Source organism: Danio rerio, chromosome 7 (genome assembly GCF_052040795.2).
Source record: "Danio rerio strain M-AB ecotype USA chromosome 7, GRCz13ab, whole genome shotgun sequence".
Taxonomy (NCBI): domain Eukaryota; kingdom Metazoa; phylum Chordata; class Actinopteri; order Cypriniformes; family Danionidae; genus Danio; species Danio rerio.
This window is the reverse complement of record NC_141027.1, coordinates 24,945,185-24,969,880: the sequence shown is the minus strand read 5'-3', so window position 1 is coordinate 24,969,880 and position 24,696 is coordinate 24,945,185. Positions and strand designations below refer to the sequence as shown.

The window sequence follows — 24,696 nt, the reverse complement described above, 5'->3', positions numbered from 1 at the left end:
CATTACATTTTTTACAGTGTATACATTAACTAAATATTTTCCTTTTAAAGAGAACAAATGTAGTCAAAGGCTGCTGAACCTCTGTCTGATAGGCAGTTTTGACCAACTAGATTACAAAATTGTTTGGTAATTTAAATTTTGTTTTTTTTTTTTCCTTTGGAGTAGAAATGTGTATATTCCATAAAAAGTATGAAGCTGATCAGTTTAGTTCTTGTCATGTGACTCGCGGTGCACTTCCGCCATTCTTTCAGTTAGGTGTGCCTGAAAATCGTAAGCGTGTCCATTGGAAATAACGAACTTGCGCGTGCAAAAGACACAATATGTAAACGGCCCTTACTTAATAGCCTCAGCCATAGTTAATCCAGTGTGTGTACATATTAGCCTCTGTGTACAAGCTCGGAACTTTAAACTAGCACAGTTGGTTTAACTTTGTTTAGTCACAGAAGTTTTGTTCTGTGCAGAAACGCGTTGTTGTAAAGCCTTTACGATTAATTAACTGTGAAGAATTAAAGCGCGGTTAATAGTGAAATCGGTTGGTCGTTGCATCCCTGAAACAGAATTTTAAATGTCATAGGGCAGATTAACGAGATTCAATCATTTGGTGTTGTGACAAACTAATAATACAAAAATCTAAACATTCTTTAGTTTAAAGTTTAAATAATAACAATAAACAATTATTCACACACTGTAAAACCCAACAGTCAACTTTATCAAATGAAATGAGAGTAGTTAACTCAAAACTGACTGAAAGTTAATTCTACTTATTTAAAAAGAGTTTTGAACTCAGTGTTGAAGGTAATGAGTTAATTATATACCTCATTACTTCAAATTAAATGGAGTTAGTTTTACAGTACTCATATAGATTCTGTGTTTTCTTTTTAACTCAAATTGTTTGTAGCAATCGGTTTCCTCAAACGGTTTGAGTTGCCTTAACTTATTGGCTTTAACAGAACTCAGTTGGTTTGAGTTCTCTTTATTTATTGGGGTTTACTGTGCTCAAATTGCTACATTTACTAAATTGGATTAAGTTTATAGTACTCATTAGGATTAGATTTTGACGTTAAATTGTTTGTTGCAATCAGTTTCCTCAAATGGTTTGAGTTACTTTAACTTTTTAGGTTTTGCAGTATTTTAAAATGCCCATGTTATGAACTGCAGAGTTTTGGTGCGTGTATGTTCTTTCTGTCTCTCTGTCTCTCTACCTGCCCTGTCATTTTTACAGGTACCGCCTACTTCGGAGCACTATTGGCTGATCGGACTGCCCATCCTAATCAACTTCTTCTCTGCCAATCACGCTCGTTGCAGAGCCCTTTAAATCCAAAGCGGCAACGGGAAGAGATGAGCTATTGTTGTTGTTTGGCATGTTGTCTGTTTGGTGGTGTCCGTGTGCGTTTGTAGCTGTTACTAATGTTGACTTTGAGTGAGATTAACTAATGTTGACTTTGAGTGAGATTAACTAATGTTGACTTTGAGTGAGATCTGTTTGAGTTATCCATTGTTAGAGTTCTGATGTGTGTTTTTACATCTTTAGCTTACTAATGCTCCATTTCAAACCTTCTGTGACTTGCAGACAAGGGAGATCTGGAACAACATAGTAAGTCACATGACATACATACTCTGCATGCAGGAATATTGATGTATAGACACACTAGTTAGCAAAGTGCGCTAATTTGTGTTTCTATTTTTTATAAGTTCAGGGCGCTTTTGCACTGAAGACTTTTCTTTTGGATATTGTTATTTTCTTATTTAGAGGATTGGGAAGGAGATTAATGGAATATTTTTATTATATTTATTTCTTTGATTTGCAAGCACAAACTTCAGTTCCCTCTCCCGTTTGTCTAGGTTCTTTTCAACTTTATCTTATTGTTTATAAATATTGTAAATAATGTGAGAGCAATAAATCTTTTGTGGTGCTAATTCGTTGTTTTGTGTTTTCTCTTGCCATCTTAAATCATCACTTTATACTTTGGTCATCTCTATGTTACACCTTTTAATTCCTTAGACATATATCCATCAAGGATCATAACAGCCCACAATATCAATATTGTGATATTGTTCTTTATTATGATATATTGAATTATTAAATATCAGAATATTTGTAATCCATGTGCAGCATTTCATTCATTGCAATGAATGCTGAAAAAACCACCATAGCTGTATTAGTTCAGAACTATAGATCCCACTTTTAAACAGCATTAGAATGAGTTTCAATAAACAAAAATTAAACCCCCAAAGAAAAAAAATGGAATATTCCAAATCTAAATGAGCAGAGAGATGCATTAATAAAGTAGAACTATATAAATGAGCATGTTTTTGGAGTCCTTTTGCGAAGCTCAGAGCTATTCTATTCATCGCAGTCTATTCAACGAAAACAGGCCACTACTGTTTGACATTAATGCAATAAATAAAATACATAATCCCTACTTTGTGTGTGTCGTCATGGAAAGATTAAGGAGTGTTTGAGATCAATCGGCTGTGATTGTGTGATCTGATCCCAGCACAGCCGTGCTCGGACACTGAACAGAGAAAGCAAAGGATCTGAACCAGGACTGAAACCTCAGCGCTGCGTCCTCAAAGAAGCAAAGTCTCTCCTTTCATTTTTCAGCTCTGTGCTTTGATATTTATGAGCTCAAGCTGAGCGCTAATGAGCTAGCATATCCGTTAAGACAGCACAGGCAAACACACACACATGAACACAGAATCCAATATATCAACATTATCTGACTCATGTGAACATTTTAGCGAGTGCATATCAGCACATATTAAACAACACATTCATTTAGCATCCATTTTTAAAGCTTCAGGATGTTGATACCGACAACTATGGCTCATCCCTTTAACTTCCTTCTCTACCAAATGGTTGACCATGTTTTGACTGTTTTTAATAATGGTTTACACACACAGCATTGTTGGTTTACAAGAACACAAACATAATCCTGTTGCACTACACTTTATTTTGGTTTTATTGTAAAAAACGAAACAATAAAATGAGTAAAATGAGAATCTGAAATATTTTATGGCAGACTTAAAAAAATTAAGATGATTTAGTATTCAAAAATGTTTTATTTTGATTATGCTTTTAAAATAAAGTTTCAGATTTTTCATAGTATATGTATTAATTCCAGTACCTTTACCATAAACCGTTTGGTAGAGGTTGATAATATAGAAATTATGGGATGTATTAAAAAAAATGCATTGAGTGTGTTAACTAGCGACATGAGGAGCTAAGAAATGTAGTCCAAAAAAAATTTTGGTGGTGGGGCAGTTAAAGTGTTATTTAAAGTCCGTGTGAACTGGACGTTCTATTCCAACTGAAAGGTAATATTGAGTAATTGTTGGGTATTTCTTTTTTACATCTTTCCCTTATAGCAGTGGTCCCCAGTCTTTTTATCAATGCAGAACTTGACAATTTTACAGCGGCCTGGGGGGTGGGTGTATGTATATTGCTAGGCGACCATCAACTGTTGACAAAACATTGCTGCAACTCTAAAACAATTTTTATTTATGGAGAAAATTAAAAAGCACAGCAGTGTTTGGGTGTTCTGTGTTTGTCTGATATAATTAGTTTACCGAAATGTGTATACTCCATGCAAAGTATGAAGCTGATCGGTAAGTTCTTGTCACAAAATGTTTTCAACCCTCAATATGCGCGCGTTGCTCACAACATGTGTACGCAAACTGCACGCCTCCATTGGAAACAATGAACTTGTGTGCGGAAAAGACGCGATACGTGAATGGCCCCTAAGGGCCCCGTCATTTGCGATCTTCAGTAATATATCTTCTTGGACATGCTGGATTCACCTGATTAGTTAACAAACAGGTTACGGATCCATTCCTTGGCAGTTTGTGGGTTCTTCACTGGGCCTTTTCACCTTTCACCACAAGAAACTTTCCAAAGACATCTGTTTCTTACTCATTTTGTTAGCTTGGTTAAATTTTAGTGCTGAAGTGACTGAGATATAATTGAGAGAATACTGTAATTTTTATATATTTTTTTTATAGGCATAGGACCGCAAGGCGGAATCGAACTCGGGTCGCTGCGAGCACCGGAGTGCATGCGTCGACGCATTAACCACTACACCACTGGCGCCGACGAATACGGTAATTTTTTGACATAAAATATTTTTCAAAATAAAAGATCATTCAGACTCATTAAAGAAAAAAAACAAAATAATTAATGGCTTCTTGTTTGGCCCGGTACCAATTGATTTATGGACTGGTACCGGTCCACAGCCCGTGGGTTGGGGACCACTGCCTTATAGCAAACTAACGATAAAAGTGGGTATTATTATGAGGTCACTATGGAAGTCCTCAGGTTGACCTACTCCAAAGGCGGAAGCAAATGGTCAGATTTTTATTGAAGATTACCAAAAAGAAACTTTTTTTTTTTTCAGTGGATTAACTTGGACGGATTAATTTTTCACCTTCACCATCACAATGTGAGCTAGCAAAACAAACATTGTAGATTTTGATTTCACACAAACTTTTCAACAATTCACATCAAAAATAAATCTAATAATTGTGGTGTGGCCTATTCGATGGCTTTTTTCTAGATCACTTACCAATGTTTGGATGATTCAGAAGCTTCATGATTCTCACTTCTCGGAAGACCTGATAAAATAAAGAGATGAGAAAATGAGTTTGAAAATTATGAAAATTGTCTATAACCTGTTAAATTGATAACCAGTTAGGGGTCGATCACATTTTTTGCATTGAGGTGCCCTTTTTGAATGATTTACTGACGGCCTGCTGAACTTCGCATTTTTGCTGTTGTGAAAAAACCAACTCTGAGCGAAAAATAAAGAAATAAATGTTAAAAATAATATTAATAAAAATAAAAAGTCGCAAAAACACAAAATCAGTGACTTTTAAAGAAGTCTTGTCAACAAAAAAGGCAGTGTGGTGCAGCTCGCGCTTTTTTATAACGTAAAGTGCATTCACTGTGATCGGCCGCTTACATGGCATTAAGGACTCAGGTTAAAGGTCCAGTGAAACTAAAATAACGTTTTTTAGATGTTAGTATACTGATAGTCTTAAGAATATATGTGTTACAAAAAAATGACAAAATTCGCATTTAGAAGATATAAAAACAATATAAACATGTAATGCTTGTAGTTTGTCACTTCCGCCTAAATGGATCAATGGCTTTTTTTCATGTTACCTCAAACTTCAGTTTCTTATCAAATCTTGACCAATCAAATGCTCTCTAGTATCTGACATGCCCCGCCCCCTTCAAGGCACTATTCATTTGCTTTTTATTTGGTGAACTTGATCTTAACTATTGCCAACGGCAGACTGTAATAAAAACTAAACTGTATCGGCTGTTTTTTGTTTTGTTTTTTACAGAAGAGGGGCTACTTGATGTCCCACCCTCTCTGTTTTAGCTGAGATCACGTTAAACAATAAATACAAAAACTGCACGTCAAAGCACTTCAAGGACCTTTAAGGTCATTTGCTGGTTTCTCAACCTACATTTACATGACAGCTATGGCAAAAATGTGTTTTAAAAAACTCCTTTATAACCTGTTTGTAGAATTTTGCATTTTGCAAGTCCCAAAAAAGTACTAATCAAATCTACCAGGGAAAACACATAAAAGGTTTCCAGTTTGCAGCTGAAAACACTGTTGTGTAAACAGCCCCTAAGTCTGGTCAGGTTGCTTTTATATGGTTTTTGAGGCAACACATACAGTAAGTCCTAGATGCATTATTTTGAATAAATCAGTTTGTTTCAAGAGTTCAAGTAGAAACACAAACACTGAAAAGCTGATTAATAGTAAAAACTGAAGTGTAATTAGAATGAAAAGTGAAACTGACCATGTTTTTTTGTTAAAGCTGCTTGCTTATTTGCAGTCTTTAATGTGCTATTTAAATAAATGTGACGTTGCTTAACTCGAGTGCCAAATTGCAGAGCTTGTGCAAACATCCCCATAGCGATTATCAGATGCTTAACTGCAGCTTTTAACCACCGCAATTTTAGTTGTGTTTATTTTGCTAGTGAGAGGAACATGCAGCATGTATTTACATATTCAAAAAAAATGCCACTAGCAGCAGTTTCAAGGCAGTGTCAGTATTCACAAACAGTTCACCATTTCATGGGTATTTCCAATTTTTTATAATACACACACACAAAAAGACTGCTGTGAGCTGTTTCAGGGTCTTTAGTCAAACTGGCAGACCAAATAAGAGCAACAAAATAAAAATGACATTGGAGTTAGCTTTTTAAAGCAGGTTTTACTAATACATTGTCATAACGAACAATGGAAAATCCACATATACACAAGATTTCACAACTGTTTGTTCCAATTCCAATTTACACAGCTATGTTTTATTTTAGTTTAAACACAGGCTATAGTGATCCACCAATGAAAACTGAGTCTACTTAGATGTTATAATCACCAAGGCTGAATTTATTAATAAAAACATTTGACATTTTACCACAGTTTAAATTGTCTAATCTATTTTAATGTATTTCATTTTATTTTCACAGTCCTTAAGGGTGCCGTGAAGTTCTTTGAAATGTCCAAGTTTTGATTTCATGTTTGACGTAATCTTAACGAAAAAATGAAGAGAGAGTGGGACAGACTAGCTCCTCCCCTTTTACAAAAACAACCAGTAGTAAAGCCAGGCGAATTGGCCTAAAATCAAAATCTCGATTAATTAAACATCTTAAATCAATTACGATTAATAAACGATTATTTTATTTATTTATATTGTTTTTGCCCTCATAGTTCACTGACAAGTTTTGTAGAGTAAATATGCTCACTTATTACCAGTGAGAGATTTTTGAATGAAGGGTGTATTACTTGATTTAAAGTAATTGAAGGAAACACTGTCACACTATATTTTGATGGTCCGTTTGTTGAATTTAAGTTACATTGCATCTACATGCCAACTAATTCTCATTAGATTATAGGTAGACTATTAGGTTGAGGTTAGTGTTAGTGTAAATTGACATGTACTTGCAAAGTTTCTTATAGTCAGTTAAATGCCTGTTGAAGGAGCAGCATCAGCAGATATTAAGCAGACAGTCTACTAATACTCAAATGGACCATCAAAATAAAGTGTTCCCGGAAACACACACTATCTACTAACATTGATTAATTTTTGAACATCAGCGTTGAACAACTAAAATTAATTCGCGCCATCCATGCTCGTCACCGCTATCAAACCGAACAAACATCAAAAACTCTGTCGTTATAACGTATAATACAATTTTTTTTGAGATGTGCACGAGTATGCGGCCACACAGAGGCTATGCCATACCATAAGCATCTGCTCAACACAGAAGTATAAATCAGTTGTAAGAGAGTGGGGTTACAAGACTCATGCGTTAGGGAATGTGACTGAAAAAATTGGCCTGGAAAAATTAAATTGATTTTTGATTATGAATGTCGATTTTGATTACTTTACGATTAATCGGTAAGCCCTAGCTAATAGCGTTTATTTATTATCACAGCTCTGCCAGTGAGAATGGTTGACCTCAAGTGCATCAAATGAAAAGCAAATAAGAATTGTCTTGAAGGGGGCGGGGCATGTCAGATACTAGAAAGCATTTGATTGGTCAAGATTTAATGAGAAACTGACGTTTGAGTTGACATGGAAAAAATCGTTGATTCATTTAGGCGGAAGTGAAAAACTGCAAGCTTTGGATGTTTATATTAGTTTTATATCTTCCAAATGTGAATTTTGTCACTGTTTTGGAGCAAACTACCTAATATATATCCTTAAAACCAACAGACTATAACTAACATTTAAAATGGTTTATTTTCATTTCAAGAGACCTTTAAGAAATCATTCTAATCTTTTGTATCAGAAGTGATACGTAATAAAAAGTGATAAAAATGCATATCTTAAATAATCCTACTGACCACTAACTTAGATGTATTAATATTTTCCGGCCGAAATACATTGTTAAAATTTCACTAGCGGCAGGAACAATCCCTCAGCCTCATTACTTTAATGTCCTCCAGGACTCTGCAGCAGTTATATCCAAAAAGTTAATGATGCATGAGCAGCGTAGGTGCTGTATGTGTGCATGAAAGAAAAGCAGAACCCCTTTCATATCCACGTCAGAGGAAATCCTTCAGCCTGTCTTCCTGTAATTACCCCCTCTCTGCCCTCTCTCCAGACACAGATATACAGATAGAAACAGATCACATCTGCAGACTCACTTTTTGAAGACTAGACGAGTTGAGCTGTGTCTTGTCTATGATTTTCACCGCTACCTGTGACAAAAGAAACAGAACCCCGTCTTAAAATGCCATTCCTTATTACAAAATAACAGAGTTACGTCCTGTTTACAAAACAACACTAAGCAGAAAATGTTGAATAATTGCTCTAACTCTTAAAATCAGATCACTATACATGATACTACACTATAAAACATGCATAACACACACTGAATGATGACACAGGAAAATAAATCACTTTCAGAAGGTTTTTCAGTTGATGAGTGAAAATAAAACATTCATAGACAATCAGAATACATCCTGAAGTACCTACCCAGGCATTTAAAGTAGCATAACAAGCTTATACAGTAGTAATCTGAACATTGCTGCATATTGATCTGGATGATAATATAGTTATAGTATAGATGCATATATGCATAGATGGCATTTAGAAAGTTAAAAGAGCTTTCTCTACCTTGAGAAATAAGTCCAAGGCTTGACTTCAAGAGTTATAGATCAGAGTTATATCATAATAAAACTAATTTTGACATCAGTGAGCAGCATATTTCAGATTAAAAATCACACGATACATTTTTATAGTTTAAATATGAGCAAAAAATACATTTAATCAGATCAAATCATATATTATTGAACTGAGGATTAATTCTGTACTTCTGGGACAAGTTGCATTAACACAGATATTATTTTAAAACAAGTTTTAAGAACCAACCTGTCAAACTTGAACCATATTAGAGTCTTCATGATGAAAGTAGGTAAGCTCATAATATTCAGAACCAGTTAATACCATTATTAAAAGAACAACACATTTTAATAATAGCAGGTGTAAAAAGGTTAAAACCAAAAACATGTTACTCCCGCTCCTTCTCGGGCAGCCAATACGGAAAAAACTAAAACTGCAATTCAACGACTCGCCCTTTGGGGCTGACTGCAGGAAATCCAGATAATTTCTGACTGCAATGGTAAATTGACCAATTTTACAGCTGATAAAAACATGATTACAGCCTGGTACAAACGATAATTTTGGTTCATATAGCTAATATTACCCTTCATGACAACTGTGAGGGGGGTTAATTTTTCGCAACAGATGTGAAGCCAAGCAAAAGTAGGCTTTAATAAAAACATGATGCAAAAACGCATAAGGACAGCTTTAGAAAGCGAAAACAAAAGTCAAATCCTGGACATTTTAGAAACCCCGGCTGGGCGAATTTTTTAAGTCCCAAAAACGTGCGTCTCTGTGGGTCGAAACTAAACGGGTAAACAAGAGAAAAATTTTTACTACTTAATCGATCACAGATTTTTAGTTGTATTAGGCAGATTCAAAAAAGTGTAAAAAGATGATGACAATAGTTAACAAAAAAAAACATGTTACTAAACATATTGAGCAGCCATTAATATACCTGGGTGGCCCGCCCAAGTAAAGTCTATGAGTGAAAAGCACTGAGTGTGGGGTAACAAGGGTTAATGTCTTGGTCATTTCAGCACCCATACTAAAATCAATACAGACTTTAGCATAAGAAAACCAAAATGTCTACTCAGCTTGGTTTCAGAGCTGTGAACTGACATGTAACATCATTGCTCAATAGTTTGTATTAAACCATACAATGCAATATGCATATACTGCACAGTCCTAATAATTAGAATGATCAAAAAAATGGAATTGTCTGCAGATGTCTAGTTACCTCTTTAGAAGTGAGAACATGTCGGGCCAGTTTGACCTTGGCGAAGTTGCCCTTGCCTATGGTCTTGAGCAGTCTGTAATTTCCTATGTGAGGGTATTCTTCCGCTGTCGCCACTGCATTTCGACAGCGTGGAGCGCTGGAACGCACTCCTCCTTTGGCATCAGAGTGAGTCTGACAGAAAGAAAGGATATAGGGATCAGAAAAAATATTTTGGATGGTCAACCTTGGATGATACTCAAATTCAACTGCACCCTCTCGCTTTCATGCACACTCACACATGCTGATAACTGTATGCGACTGATTCACAGGAGGAAAACTTGGATACATTTACACAGCAGAAGAAAGAACTGTTCAGGAGTGCTAAATACACAGTGACAATTACATCCTCTAAGCAAAGCCACTTCCTTTTAAATCAGCGGTCACCAAACTTGTTCCTGGAGGGCCGGTGTCCTGCAGAGTTTAGCTCCAACTCTAATAAAACACACCAGAACAAGCTAACCAAGTCTTATTAGTAGCGCTGGGCGGTATGACTGAATATATTCAAGTGTATCTGCCTGCGGACTGCAAGACAGGGCATAAAATGAAGGAGCATGACTTGTAGTAAGTTAAAGGCGTAACTTTTGGATCTCATTGAACCATGCGAGATTTCACAACGAGATGTTGTTGGCGAAATGGCGGACATACTTAAGACCCTACAGAACCTACTCTATATAATCGCTACCACAGAATGAAATGCATACCATAATTTTAACAATTCTGTGTATACTGTGAAATTTAAATAAGTGGGCGTGGCCAACTCACATGCAGCATTTGTTAGACTAAAAAAGACACTCCATGTGAGACTGGCAGTGTAGGCAATTACTTATATTTAAACAATTGTTTAGATTTTGTATTTTTGAAGCAAAAAGCTGTTTGATAATCCCTTAATATATCCTTGATATTTCCTATTTGCATATTTCAAGTTTTATTTTTCTGTTAATTACTTAGCATAAATTTTAGATCTGTGAGAAGTTACTTGTCAACTGTTTAGAATAATAAGGTCTGTCCACATAAACTGTGAAATGTAACAAACAGTGGAATCAGCTGTTCATCAATTCATGTTTTGTTTACAATATTTATAAGATTAAAAATAAAATACAAAATATAATCCAATAAACGGAGTACTTTTAAATATTTAAGCTTATTTGTTATATAAAGCTTTTTGTACATTTTCTGGAATAACTGCCTTTATAAAATAAAGATGTCGCAGCTGAAGTATCACGACACCAACTAGTATTGCAATACTGTAATTCATAACTCAAATTATGAGAAAAAATGTCAGAAACACTAGATTTTACATTATAAATGGTCTACTTAAATTTAATTCATACTCATCTGCACTCATCACTTCACCTAAAATGTGTTCAATCTTGTTGTTTATTTTGTAGATAACTGACTAACAAAAAATACATTAAAATAAAGATACAAATAATACCAAATGAAATGTGTTACAAAAAGAGCATTTCCCCAACAAAATTAGGCTTTATGAATGGGTCAAAAATTGTTTCAATGTTTCCTGTTGCTATTTTGGGCAATGTTTCCTGTTGCTATTTTGGGTTTTTCATCTATTGTTTTTTTGTTGCCTCTTATCAGATAACAATCCAAAATAATAAAAAATTTCAATTTGTGAGTGGTTCCTTTTAAGAGATTGTCACGGTTGTTGTAGCTACCAAATCATTGACAGGAACAGAAATGAACTGATTTAGATGTGCGTTCGAAACGTCAGAAAACATCAGAAAACGTGCAACCTTAAAGGGCTCCACAAACTATTCAATCAAATGGTTTATGTTTGTACAAACGTGTCAGCATTTTAGTGACTTTTCCACATGCAACATTATCTATTGTAGATAAACTATTAATGACGATATTACTGTTTACAAACTACAGTGGCATCGGCAGTATTTTGGAGCCATAGTATGGCAATACTACCATAATACTGGTAAACCGTGCAACCAAAAAATTATAATGAAAGATTCATTACTGTGAACCTTTCTTATACTGCAAAAAAAAAAAATTTTGGTCATACCGGGAAAAAGAAGAACATGTTCATCAGATGCTGGATTCAAATCGGGTTCATGATGGATCGCGTCAATCGTTTAACTAGCTTATTCCAATGAGGTGCAGCCTAAATAGATAGGTCCCTCTCGCCGGGGCCTTAAATGCGCACGGGTCCCTAGGCCTGTGCTCAGAATTCCATTTGGTTAATCGAGCCCTGATGAGTTAACTTGATGAGTGCTCAAAATGTAAGTGGGAAATGCTTCTATCATAATATTTTTTAAATTTTAGACTTGTAGAAGTTGGTACTTCTGACAACTAGGCATGGGACGATAACCATTTTTAAGGTATACCGCAGTTTCGATGAGCCAAGGGTTTAAAACCGCCAAACTTTTCTATAATACCACTCCTACAATATATGTAAGATTTTTTAAATTTATGTTTTTATTTAATTATTTATCTATTTATTTTTTTAGGACAACAGTATCTCCAACTAAAAAAATATCCAAAGATCAGTCTTATAAATATTAATTAGACACCAATACATAATTGAAGTACTTAGTAGTCCTATGCTATATCACCACCAGTGGCACTAAGCCAAGATAGATTTTTTTTAGATTTCATTTTTTTTAGGGAAATCTCAAAATTAGTCATTTGTTTCCTACCATTATAGATAACAGATGCTAACAATGTCTTAATTTATGAGTTACACAGATAAATCTGTTAAAATCTCAGAACCAGATCAGTGAGTTTGAACAGAACAGTACCAGAACATATTTACACATCATACTGTTGCAGTATTGAGCAAATGAAGCAGCAGTTGGTGTGTGTGTTAAGAACAATCTGTGCCTTTGACTCTTTACAATCAGACTCTATTTTCATGGAAAACATTCAAAGAAAGAGCATACTAATGTTCAAAAAATGGTGACTTTTTTATGATATCAATCATTTTCTTCAACCACTTGACGGTGAGTAAATTTCCAACTATTGCTTTAAGTGATTTATCAATCTCAGAGACTGGTGTGCGTTTTGTATTTGCTGCTTAGCTATCAAATGAATAGGAATGAGGCTTGCAGAAACAGATACACACTCCGACTCACTGGGTCTTGAGAAATGAATATTATGTAATGCACCATGTTAATTTATGACTTCCTTCAGTACACTCTCAGAACACACTCAATGTCCTTTTATTCTCTTGACATTCACCCGGCATCCACTTTATAGTGTTCTTTTATTATTTTTATAATCATCACTGCTGCTCATCATGCAAAGCATTAGAAATTTATGCACATGCATGGCCGATCTGAACAAATGACTTGAGTCAGGCTTGAACTTGCATGGCCTAAATAAGTGGGAGAACTCGTTTTGTTTGTTGATATGCACAGTTACCAATCTTAAAGGGAATGTGTTCACTCAAAAGGAAAATTTGCTCATCATTGTCTCAATATTTTCTCTTTGTGTTATGTTCATACAATTGAATTCAATGGTAATCTAAAGGTAATCTAAATTGTTTGATTTTCTTCTTTTGTGTTCCACATAAGTCAATCAAGTTTGAAACAACAAAGGCGAGTAAAATGACTGGATTTTCATTTTTGAAATAATGCTTATCAAGAGAAGAAAAAAATGGACATCGCCACATCAATAGTAAAACATTCCAATGAATGTAAATATCCTAATCTCATGAGACCTTGCTGCAATTTAGGATGTGTTCTAAAACGCACTACGGTCCCTTAACTCCAGCAAATCGTCTCAACTCTCTCATCCAAATCAAGATTAAATCCTAATTTCCTATGTAACCCCTTTACGCTGGACAAACATACAGATCAGATTAGATTGGATTGGATTAGATTACATTGGATTACATTAGATTAAAACAGACAAGTCCATCTGTTGAAACCACAAACACTCTTGCTCACACACACACACACACACACACACACACACACACACACACACAACACACACACACACACACACACACACACACACACACACACACACACACACACACACACACACACACACACACACACACAAACACACATGTACAGCTATCTATTTGGGTACTTCCCATAGACATAATGGTTTTTGTACTGTATATCTCCTTCCACAAACCCCTTCCCTAAACCTAGCCCTCACAGGAAACAATCTGCATTTTACATTTTCACAATATTTAATTCTGTGTGCTTTATGAATCATTTTTCTCTGAACCAAAACCACGCAAACACACACACAGGCACGCATGCACACAAATATGCTATGCTCTTCTGTTTTCCTGCTTTAATTCCATCACAAATATTATCATGTTAAAGGATTAGTTCACTGCAAAAAAAAAAAAAAAAACATGGTATCATTTTCTCACACTTATGTAATTCCCATAAGATACAGTTGAAGTCAGAATTATTAGCCCCCTTTGAATTTTATTTTATTTTTTAAATATTTCCCAAATGATGTTTAACAGAGCGAAGGCATTTTCACAGTGTGTCTGATAATTTTTTTTTATCTGGAGAAAGTCTTATTTGTTTTATTTCGAAGAGAATAAAAGCAGTTTGAAATTTTTTAAAAGTCATTTTAAGGACAAAATTATTAGCCCCCTTAAGCTATATATTTTTTCGATAGTCTACAGAGAATAAACCATCATTATGCTATAACTTGCCTAATTACCCTAACCTGCCTAGTTAACCAAATTAACCTAGTTAAGCCTTTAAATGTCACTTTAAGCTGTATAGAAGTGTCTTGAAAAATATCTAGTCAAATATTATTTACTGTCATCCTGGCGAAGATAAAAAAAATCAGTTATTAGAAATGAGTTATTAAAACTATTATGTTTAGAAAAGTGTTAAAAAGATATTCTCTCTATTAAACAGAAATTGGGGAAAAAATAAACAGCGGGGCTAATAATACAGGGGGTTAATAATTCTTGACTTCAACTGTATATTCATTAGGGTGCTCTGATAGGGATTCTTGCAGCCGATACAGAGTACCGATTGTTTGTTATGGTGATCAGCCGATACCAAGTACCAATTCTGATGCTTCAAGCTTTATAATGTATAAAGCACATTTAAGTGGAAATCTCTCCTTCCCTAAGATTATAAATTAGGAATGCTGCATACAGTATAATTCCTTAAAACAGCTCTTTTAACCATTTAGGTGTGAACATGTCATGGCCTGAAGCAGCTTGATAGAAAATAATATAACACAGATATAAAAATTGAAAAGAAAAATGAGAAACAAAGCAATTTGGAAACACTGCAAATGAATCAAGAAGAATTTAACATGCCTCAATCAAGAGAAAGTGACTGGGAATGGCCTTTTTACAGTGTCTGCTATTATGTCAATGCTGTTTTTGGTGTGTTTATATTAATGAATATGGCCACTGTGTAAAAGCACAGTACTGTTACGATCTTATTGCCGTATAAGATCGTTATGATAACATAATACATGGCTTCAGTGATTTCCTGAAGATAAATTCAAAAAAATAACACAACTGGAATAACTACAGTAGTCGCCATCATCTGAACTCATTTGAAGCAAGAGATCGCGAGGACATATGATGACGTGTGCAGGTGCTGTAGTGCTGTCCCAATTCTTTGGGGTACATTTTGAAGCCCTTCCCCTTAACCCTCGGTTGCAAGGGCTAAGGGGAAGGGGTAGGGGTGAAAAAAATAAAATTGGAATTGGGCCTAAATCTTCAAAAGAGATCCTAACACTTAAGATTACTTGGATTAAAAGCTTTATTTAATATTTCTGTATCTCCTTATGAATGTTTTGAAGGGTCAAAGTTTCAGATGAGGAGACTTTCAATCTCTCAGATTTCATTAAAAACCTGTTCATTTTTTTAATTCCTGAAATTCTTAAGGGATTAAATGACATAAGGGTAATTAAACGACTGAAAATAATCATTTCAGGTTGAAATATCCCTTAAACATTTACATAGCGTCACACATCATTTATAAATTCAGAACTTTAAAGCAGTTTCTCCATTTTGTGCCCAGCTAAAGCGGGCGCAGGGCTCATTAAAGAGAAAGTTCAATCATCAAGAGAAACCCAGCTAACACATGAGCCCTGTGGTGCGAAGAGTGTGTTTGTTGTGTGTATGTGCAAACCACAGTTCACATATCCGAGCACTGTACTTCAGGACAGCTCGGTCTTCAAAGACGAACCGATCAAAGTTCAAAGCCATAAATGTAACGCTTGACGTCAGCGCACTAAACGGTGCACACTCGGTGGTATGTATTTAAATGAAGACGCTCTTTAATTCTTTACCAGTCTCACATGATGCCAATTTTGAAAGAAGGTCAGCTGGACAGAACAATACAGCAAAGCCGAACACATTCTGTCTGAGTAGTATACAGGTAAACTTAGCTAAGAGCAAAGGGCAGGGCATTGAAAGCCAGAGATGGACAGTGTGCTGACAGGGGCAGAGGGGCAAGGACTTAAGGTATTGAAGGACATGTGTGCAGATATGCCTAGGGACTCGGATTTTAGACTTTGGTACGGTTTATGTGTGCGCGCACATACTCATGGGAGTGCTGATGCATACATAAAGCAGAACTGATATCAATACATCACTCATAAACAGCAATGAAACACTCCGGTACAATGACACAATACACTTTTACAATTGCACACTCCTTCCAAGCGAAGCGTACTTCCTTATAAAGCAAAACTTTACATAAGCACTGCATGTACTACATGTGTAAACTAATTAAACAGAAAGTGAAGAAAAGAAAGTGTTTAGTTTGTAGGTTAGAGCTAAAATGATATGTATAGATGTTGTTTATGAGCACATTACTTTATGTATTTATTTTCACCCTTCCAGGGTATGGTTATATTCATAATCCATAATCTTGCACACAAGTTGGGGGCGGAACAACTTAATGCACTCGGTTCATTCATGCTCAGGCTGTGGGAAGAAACAGGAGTACCTGGAATTAATCCACTCTGACACAGGGAGTGTAAGCATCATAGAGAACCTTGTTTGACATTAATTATGTGAAATATTATTACAATAGAAATGAACTTTTTCCTTTTTTGAATACCTGTGATGGCAGGTCATTATTTCAGTCTTTGTATCATATTATGCTTTTAGAAATAGTTTTACTATATTAATTTTGTAAAAACAAATTTATTTTTCGTTATTCTTTGATGAACGTTATTCAAGGAGTTTTATAAAAGCCTTTAATTAATGATTCATTTAACGCGTTCTTGTTTAATGAAAGTCAGAAAAGACCTCAAATTGTTTAAAGGTAGAGTAATTGAGGGAAATTTAGCCTGAATTAATGCAATTTTTCTCAGTTGTACAATCATAAAAACTCTATATAGGCCTATCTAATTAAAACTAAAATACTCCATTAATTATTTGAGCTTTTAGCTCAATCTCTACTGGAATCATATCGGAGGGTTAATTAAGCTTTTGTGGGCAATTTGTGTGTCACACATGAGTGAACCTTAATTGAGCTGATAAACTGGACATCTACAGTTTCCAAATCAATCCTTTTCAGGTTTCATTGCAGTTGACAGGAGTAATAAGTAGTAAAATAAGTAGTAAAATGAGGAATAAAAATTCTGCCACATTTCACTCACCTATAAACCCATGGCTTTTTCTACAGAACTCCAAATATATATTTGGAAAAATGCCATGTAATGGAAGACCTTTTTTTTTTTTTACAGAACACAGTGCCTGGCAAACTGTCTATTAGGGCTGCACAATATATCATTTGAGCATAGATATCGCAATGTGCGTATCTGCAATGGTCACATCACAGGCTTAGACTAGTTATTAAAGATTATAAGAAGTAAAGTGATAATTAAATATTATTATTTTTAAATAAAATATTCTTTTTATTTATTTTATGTTTGATTGTTTAATTTCTATACCTGAATTCTATTTGTGTCTCCAGAAATCCATAAAGCACTGTTTATTTCACTTTTAATTTTCTCTGTCATATTTATATATGCTTGTAATTTTTATAATTTATGCAAATGCACCACATAGAAAAAAGACTATCATCCCAGTCCATATAAATGAGTGAAGTCTTTCCAAATAGAGCTATTCAATTCATCTGGTTGAATTTTTTTATATCGCAATATCACCGAAAATTAAATATCGCATTATCAGATTGCTCCAATATCGTGCAGCCCTACTGTCTATAAATGATTACACAATACATTATGAAAATCAAAGTCATTAACAAATAATCTTTAATCAGGTAATGAATTGACTAGTTTTGGATGTTTTAATCTGTATTATACTACTAAATCTTAACTTCAAATAGGGTTTTAAGGCCAGAGAATATTGGCAAAGAAAAAAAATGTTTAGGTATCCCTGCATTATGTACAATGATCTTATTTTGCGTCAATTAATAATTATAAAGTGAAATGGATGAAAATACATTTAGCAGCTATAAATAGCATTATACTGCCTATAACTGTTCATGTCGTTTACAAAGACATAGGGCTGGGCGGTACAGGAAAAAATGAACACACTATATTGTTTAATATCAATCGGTATCAATAATTGTTAAATAATTTTTTACAATCCATTTAGTAATATTAGGATTTTTTTATTTACCCATTTTAATTTAATTTAACAACATCTTGTCTCTTATGTATTATAATAAAATAAACATAAGTGCTAAAGAGACTCAAACTTAAAAAGTAAAATACAAAGTGTGTACACAGAGTACAAACGCTGAACAATCAAAGCAAACTTTAAGGTTGATCAATATCTGTAGTATTATAGTAATATAAGTGTTTATAATAATCACACAGTAAACCAAAAACTCTATTAACAAAAACTAATTATGATAATCAAATATGAGCTTTCAAGTAAAGCGACCAACCATCATTACTCAAATACATATTGCAACATTACAAATTGTGAAGTTGAATGACTTATTTCCCCTATGCTAAAAAATCTTTCAGATGGGGAGCTGGGTTACAAAAGAAACCAAAAAGCTACTCTGGCGACATCCTTACATCCTTTTTTATTTAAAATCTCTTCATTGCTGCTTGTCAGGGCACTCTTTTTCACATGTGTTGTTATTCTGACCTGAGGTGGCGAAACCCAACCCATGTCCATTCACATTAGGGTTGTAACAATATACCGGTATGACGGTCTACCACGATTTGAACGTGCACGATTATCATACCATGAACAATTGCATATCAACAGTTTTAACCCTTAAAGACCGAGACAGCTGCCCGCGGCTAAAAATAAGTATTGCTCTTAAATGTTTTATAACTTTTGATCCGCTGATCCGATTCATACAATTCAAAGATTGGCATAAAGAAGAGAATCTCAGCTTTCCAGTGCTGTATCACATAACGCGGACTTTCAGAGGCTCCGGAATCAGTGCGGTTACGTCATCAAAATTTGACAACGCTGATTTGACAAAGAAACACTCGTCACTGTGTCTCCGGACAAACCAGACATGATACATTGATGCATTGTCCCTCCTCCATGCCCAGATTGGTTCAAACTCGCTATATCACAACCAATAAGCATAGGTTTCGCTTTTGTTTGTGGACCAACAGTGAGCTTTTTAAACAACACGGAATGAGAGATAGGCATACATTTATGCGCGGCTAAATAAAACGCAAAAAAAAAAAAAAAGTTTTGCATGAAATAATTCTCATACTAAGTACTTTTGCATGCACAGCAGCACAGAAACATGACAAAACAGTGACACAGCAAAGACGAACTGCTGCTCTTGCTGTTTTCAAAAGACACAAATGAAGGTGCAGCTGTTTGTCTGCATTGCAGACAACCATATCCAAATCCATATCCACAGACAACCATATCCATGCTGGCACATAAAACCTAAGGATGTTCCATATTGAATCTAGTTTCGTTATGTGACTTTATAGTATAGTAAATATTTATATCTATTTTTTTACTGAGGATTTGCACCATGTTTATTTGGACTTTATTTGGACATTTATTATTTTCTTATTTTTTTATTTGTTCATTGTAAGTGGTGTTGTTTATAGTAACTGAAAATATATTATTTGGAAAAAGTCAAATTTGCTTCACTGTTCTATTATTTTGTAACAGTAACATACCGTATACCGCGAAACCGTCAAACCGTGGTATTGTTTTAGACGATTATCATACCGTAAAAAATTCATACCGTTACAACCCTAATTCACATGTTGTGTCAAAAAGCATGTGAAAATCGTGAGCATGTGGATTCGTTTCCTTCACCATTTTCAATGAGCTTTGTGCTCGCGTTCCTCTGGTGTCTCTCGTAACTAAGCGACCATCAAATGTTTTTTCAGTTATTGACAATGGCGATCATTCCATAAATATCGATACCATTTTATCGGCCCTGCCCTACATAGACATCCTATACCAGGGGTGGGCAAACTCGGTCCTGGAGGGCCGGTGTGCAGTTTAGCTCAAACTCTAATCAAAATAACCTGAACATGCCAACACCGGCCCTCCAGGACCAAGTTTGCACACCCCTGTTCTACACATTGTAAAAAGTCAAAGCTACAACAAATTGATAAAACACTACTTTTTTAAAAATAAAAATATGGATATAACAACGAATAATAAACAAAGATTAACTAATTATGAATTACGATTGTTTACTGTCATTGTGCCAATAACATGTAATCATATAAAAATAAGTAATCTGATTACAAGCATTTTTAAACCTAATTATACGAAAACATTTTTGGAATGTGATAAATGTAGTTCTGATGGAATAAAGTCACCACTTAGCTCTGGAACATCATTAACATGAGAAAATGATGACAGAATGTTCATTCTATCTATACCATCCTTTTACAGCAACATTATTACTTCAACATAATCAATTGCCTCTTTTAAATGTAACAGACCACAGGGATTTAGCCAACCAGGATTTAGCAGAGATCCAGAGAGTCTCCAAAGGGCTAATTTTTTTGTATGCAGAACTACAACATTTGGCATCTACCTAACTATTAAAGAAACATCCAAGACAAATCATCTTTTTTAGCTCTTTTTCTAGGTCTTTCCCTCGCTCCATATCATTTATCTCTCCTTGTAATTACACCCTCCACAGACACAGACAGCCATGAGGATAGGATAATGTTCTCCCTGACAACATGCTGTCTGTGCCGGAATCTTTTTTAAGGTTTACTGGGAGTCCTGCTCACTTTAGTGCTGAACCTTAAATACCACCTTCTCCGGCAGCTCGGAGATACCCAGTTTAGCCGACACTGTTTCAGTTTAGGAAGAAGCTCTAGACAGCTGATCAGACAAAAAACTTTTCATAAATCTATACTGTAAATATTCTGGATTTCACAAAGACGATTTGTATTGGGACAACATGAAGGAATTAAGTTAGACTATTAGTTTTTACAAATTTAAGTTACGTTGTCACTTTAAATCTCTAGAATTATATTATTTCAGCTCATTTTAAACAAGCAGTTTGAACAAACAACAAACGCCATTTTTTAGAGAGTAAATGGCAAATAATTCTGCAACCAGACCCAATCAGACTCCCTGGTTTTCAGGATTTTTTTTGTACATGTTTTTGCGATTTGTGGTGGTAATTCCCAGAAGTTTGTGGACAATTTTGCGATAAAAAAAAATTCAAAAAATATTCAAAATAATAATAAAATTATTATGATACCTCATTTACCATAGTAGGTAGCCTAGTAGCATAGTAGGTGTGTAATCTGACAATGACAATGACACAAATCAAACAACTAAAACCTTTTTTATTTTGGTCTCTTGTCAAGACAAGAGACAATCTAAAACAGATCTAAAACGGCAGAGTTTAAGCCAAAGGAAGGAGAGCTCTTATTTTTATCCACGATAAAATTAATCTAAAATTATCTTACTTTCTCTGTCTCAGATTTCACTCCCTGTGGCATCTGATATTGTGTACCTTACCGTACGTTCACACCGAAAGCGGCAAGAGCGTCAAAGTAGCCGGAAGTCATTCATTTTCAATGAGAGCCGGCGGCGATAAGCGGCGATGAGCAGCGCGGCGCGTCTTCGCCGGCGTTAGCATCGAGGAGAGTTGAAATGAAGTCAACTTTTTGGTAATGAGCTATGACGCGGTTCGGCGGCAAGCAATCAGAATGAAGACGTCCATCGCTTGATAGCAGTTCAGAGAACACAGACCTGTGAACTTTGGTTCCGACCACAGTTGTTCCCAAGGGTTTGATTATTGCGGTCGCCGGATTTCCAATTATTTACAATTTTTTCCTACAGGAACATACATTAAATAGGTTACTGGCGAGTTACTGATGTTCATTAATGTTATATAAATTTATCTTAAAAAAGCGGGAATCTCACGCGATGTGACAGTACAAAACAGTACCGCTGCTTCAGGATATTTCAGACGTATGGACACATATTGGATAAAAAGAGCAAAGCCACACCACACGCAACTTTATCTTCCATTGTTGTATGAATTTGATAAGAAGTGCACAACATTTTCACGCTAGAAACATGTTTTATGCAGGAATGTAATTGATATGCTGCAACGGCTCCTTTAAATATGAGATCAATGTTGCGACCTTGGACGCTCTCGCCGCTTTCGGTGTGAACGTACGGTAACTCATAGAACATGCGTTAGGGTTTTCCTTACCATAATACACAAACACAGATTGCTGTAAAACTCATCAATGGCAGGGAAGCGTTTTCTCTCGTTAACTACAGGAAAAGAGTTAAACAACATAATTTATCGACTAGCATCATAATACCAGTCATACATGTAAAGCAGAAATAATGTCATTTAATTTGGGCACATCCAGCGGTCGTCATCCTTGAACCAATCTCCATCATTGTAAGCTGCTTGAGTTTCTGTCTGTTCCATTGCTCTGTTTGTTAGATGTTTGCTCCCATTGTTTTGCAGTCTGAAGCAGGTCAAACACACAAAACGGCCAATTCACACAACAGGATGTCTAATCCCATCTTTGCATCGACTTCAAATGTAAATCACTCGCACTTCATCCGTGTCTCCTTACTGCACAGGCTGCAAAACAACCCCCGCTCTCCCCAATCCCCCTTCCATGTCACGTAATGATTGTGAGGGTGCAGATGAGATGTCATTTTTCGAGAGATTCTCAAATACATCAAATAAGTCATGTAAAACTATTAATTGCAAATTGAAATAAATATAATTTCATTATATGATTTGGAATCGGATGTTTTATGAAATTATTTACTTTTTTGCAATTATTTTGCACATAAATGAAAAATTTAGCAAATAATTCACAACTTTTTGTTAATTTTGCATTACATCCAGCGATTGCAAAAGCACGAAAAACTAGGGGGGCTGCCTAATGCTATGAATTTATACAAAGTCCCTTTAAAGTAAGTTATTTCACTCAGCGGTCATCTTTGAAACAACTCTATATGCAATATGCTCGGGCATTCGGTTTTGAATGAGGAAACATCAAATTCTCCAAAATTGCTTGCCAAGCTTACAATTGAATTTAATATTAGGAATCACCAATAATATTAAATAACTGTCTCTTTAGTTTTCTTTCTTAATGATAGGATCGCGCAAAATTGTCAGAAACTCATATCTGGTCTGTGCCCCTTCCCCACAAAATTGTCAGTCTATAATCATCGATGATTGGCTCCTGTCCTAAAAGGCAGGGCTTCATTCATATTGACCATTACACTTTTCCCCCATTCAAAACTATACAAGTGACATGTCTTGTGTATTCTATAGTCTTAGGTTTAAAGTCTGTGTGAATTCCAAAATTACAATGTTTATTTTGAGAGCTCTACATCAGTGCAGTAGAGCAGTACATCTGTGACAGTTATTCCACTCAAGAAAATGTCTTAGTAATCTTATATCAACGTCTGACCATTTACTTTCACCTTTGGAGTGGCACTCCTTCGGTTTTTGTCAATCTGATCACTTCCATAGCAACTGCAAAGTAATATCCCCTTACCGTAAGATTGCTTAGAGGATAGGATGCGCAAAACAAAGCACCTCCTACTCAATATTCCATTTTAGTTGGAAGTACATCAACATACTGAAATAAAGTCTCAACAACTTCCAGTTTACATGGACTGTAATCAATGACCCTTCTTCAAAAGGACCATGGTAACCCTATGAACATGATGCCATAGCAGCTGTAAAGCATGCCATCTTGTTTAGCTTAAAAACCACACAAGCACACTTCAGCACAATCCAGTGTGTCTTTAAAGAAGCAGTCAGAGGTTGGGTCGTGATTGCTGTGTTGCTATGGAGATCTGTTGTTCTTCCTCATTCTATTTTTTATTTTCTTTACCTTTCTTAAGAACGGCTACCTTCCCTCTCTTTCTCTCTGTTTCCCCTTTCTTCATCCCCTCTTTTCATGCTTGCTGTGATAAAAGTAAATTGGGCGTAATATTCAAAGTACAGAGAGTGAAGCCCATCTCTGCCTAGAAAAAAAGACTCTTTTTCAACACATACACGCACACACACACATACACAGATGCGGTCACACAGAGACACGCCCAGAAAGTGACAGTCACGATGAAGAACTATAAATACTGCACCACCTACACATACACCATCTCTCCCTCTCTTTCACAAACACAAACATAAATAAAATAAAACATCCACAGATGAATCGGCCACAACTAAAATCTATAAAAACACTTAAAAAATAAAATAAATAATTGAATTGCACTGAATTTCATGCTGACATGTGATTCGTTAAATGAACCAATTCACAAGAGTCATTCATTTGTGAATCACTCTACTACACTAGTCATGCTGTATGTTTGGTGATGCATGCAGAAGGCAACAATTACATAATAAAAAAACTGCTCTGACCTGTTTTCTACT

The 24,696-nt window shown here is 35.3% G+C and overlaps 1 protein-coding gene across 28 annotated transcripts in view; it reads right to left on the bottom strand.

Annotated features, from left to right (window-relative positions):
• The window catches only part of mark2b (MAP/microtubule affinity-regulating kinase 2b), an 88,843-nt gene that overhangs the window by 46,232 nt on the left and 17,915 nt on the right, over positions 1-24,696 (bottom strand). For all 28 annotated transcript variants that reach the window (XR_015495644.1, XM_087261006.1, XM_087261008.1 and 25 more), the window contains exons 2-4: positions 9,869-10,039; positions 8,172-8,225; positions 4,563-4,611 (exon numbers count right to left, since the gene is read on the bottom strand). Coding sequence is in view for 27 of the 28 variants with exons in the window: in XM_087261006.1 (XP_087117132.1) it covers positions 4,563-4,611; positions 8,172-8,225; positions 9,869-10,039 (274 nt within the window). In the remaining variant the exon portion in view is untranslated. The remainder of the gene's footprint in view (positions 1-4,562; positions 4,612-8,171; positions 8,226-9,868; positions 10,040-24,696) is intronic.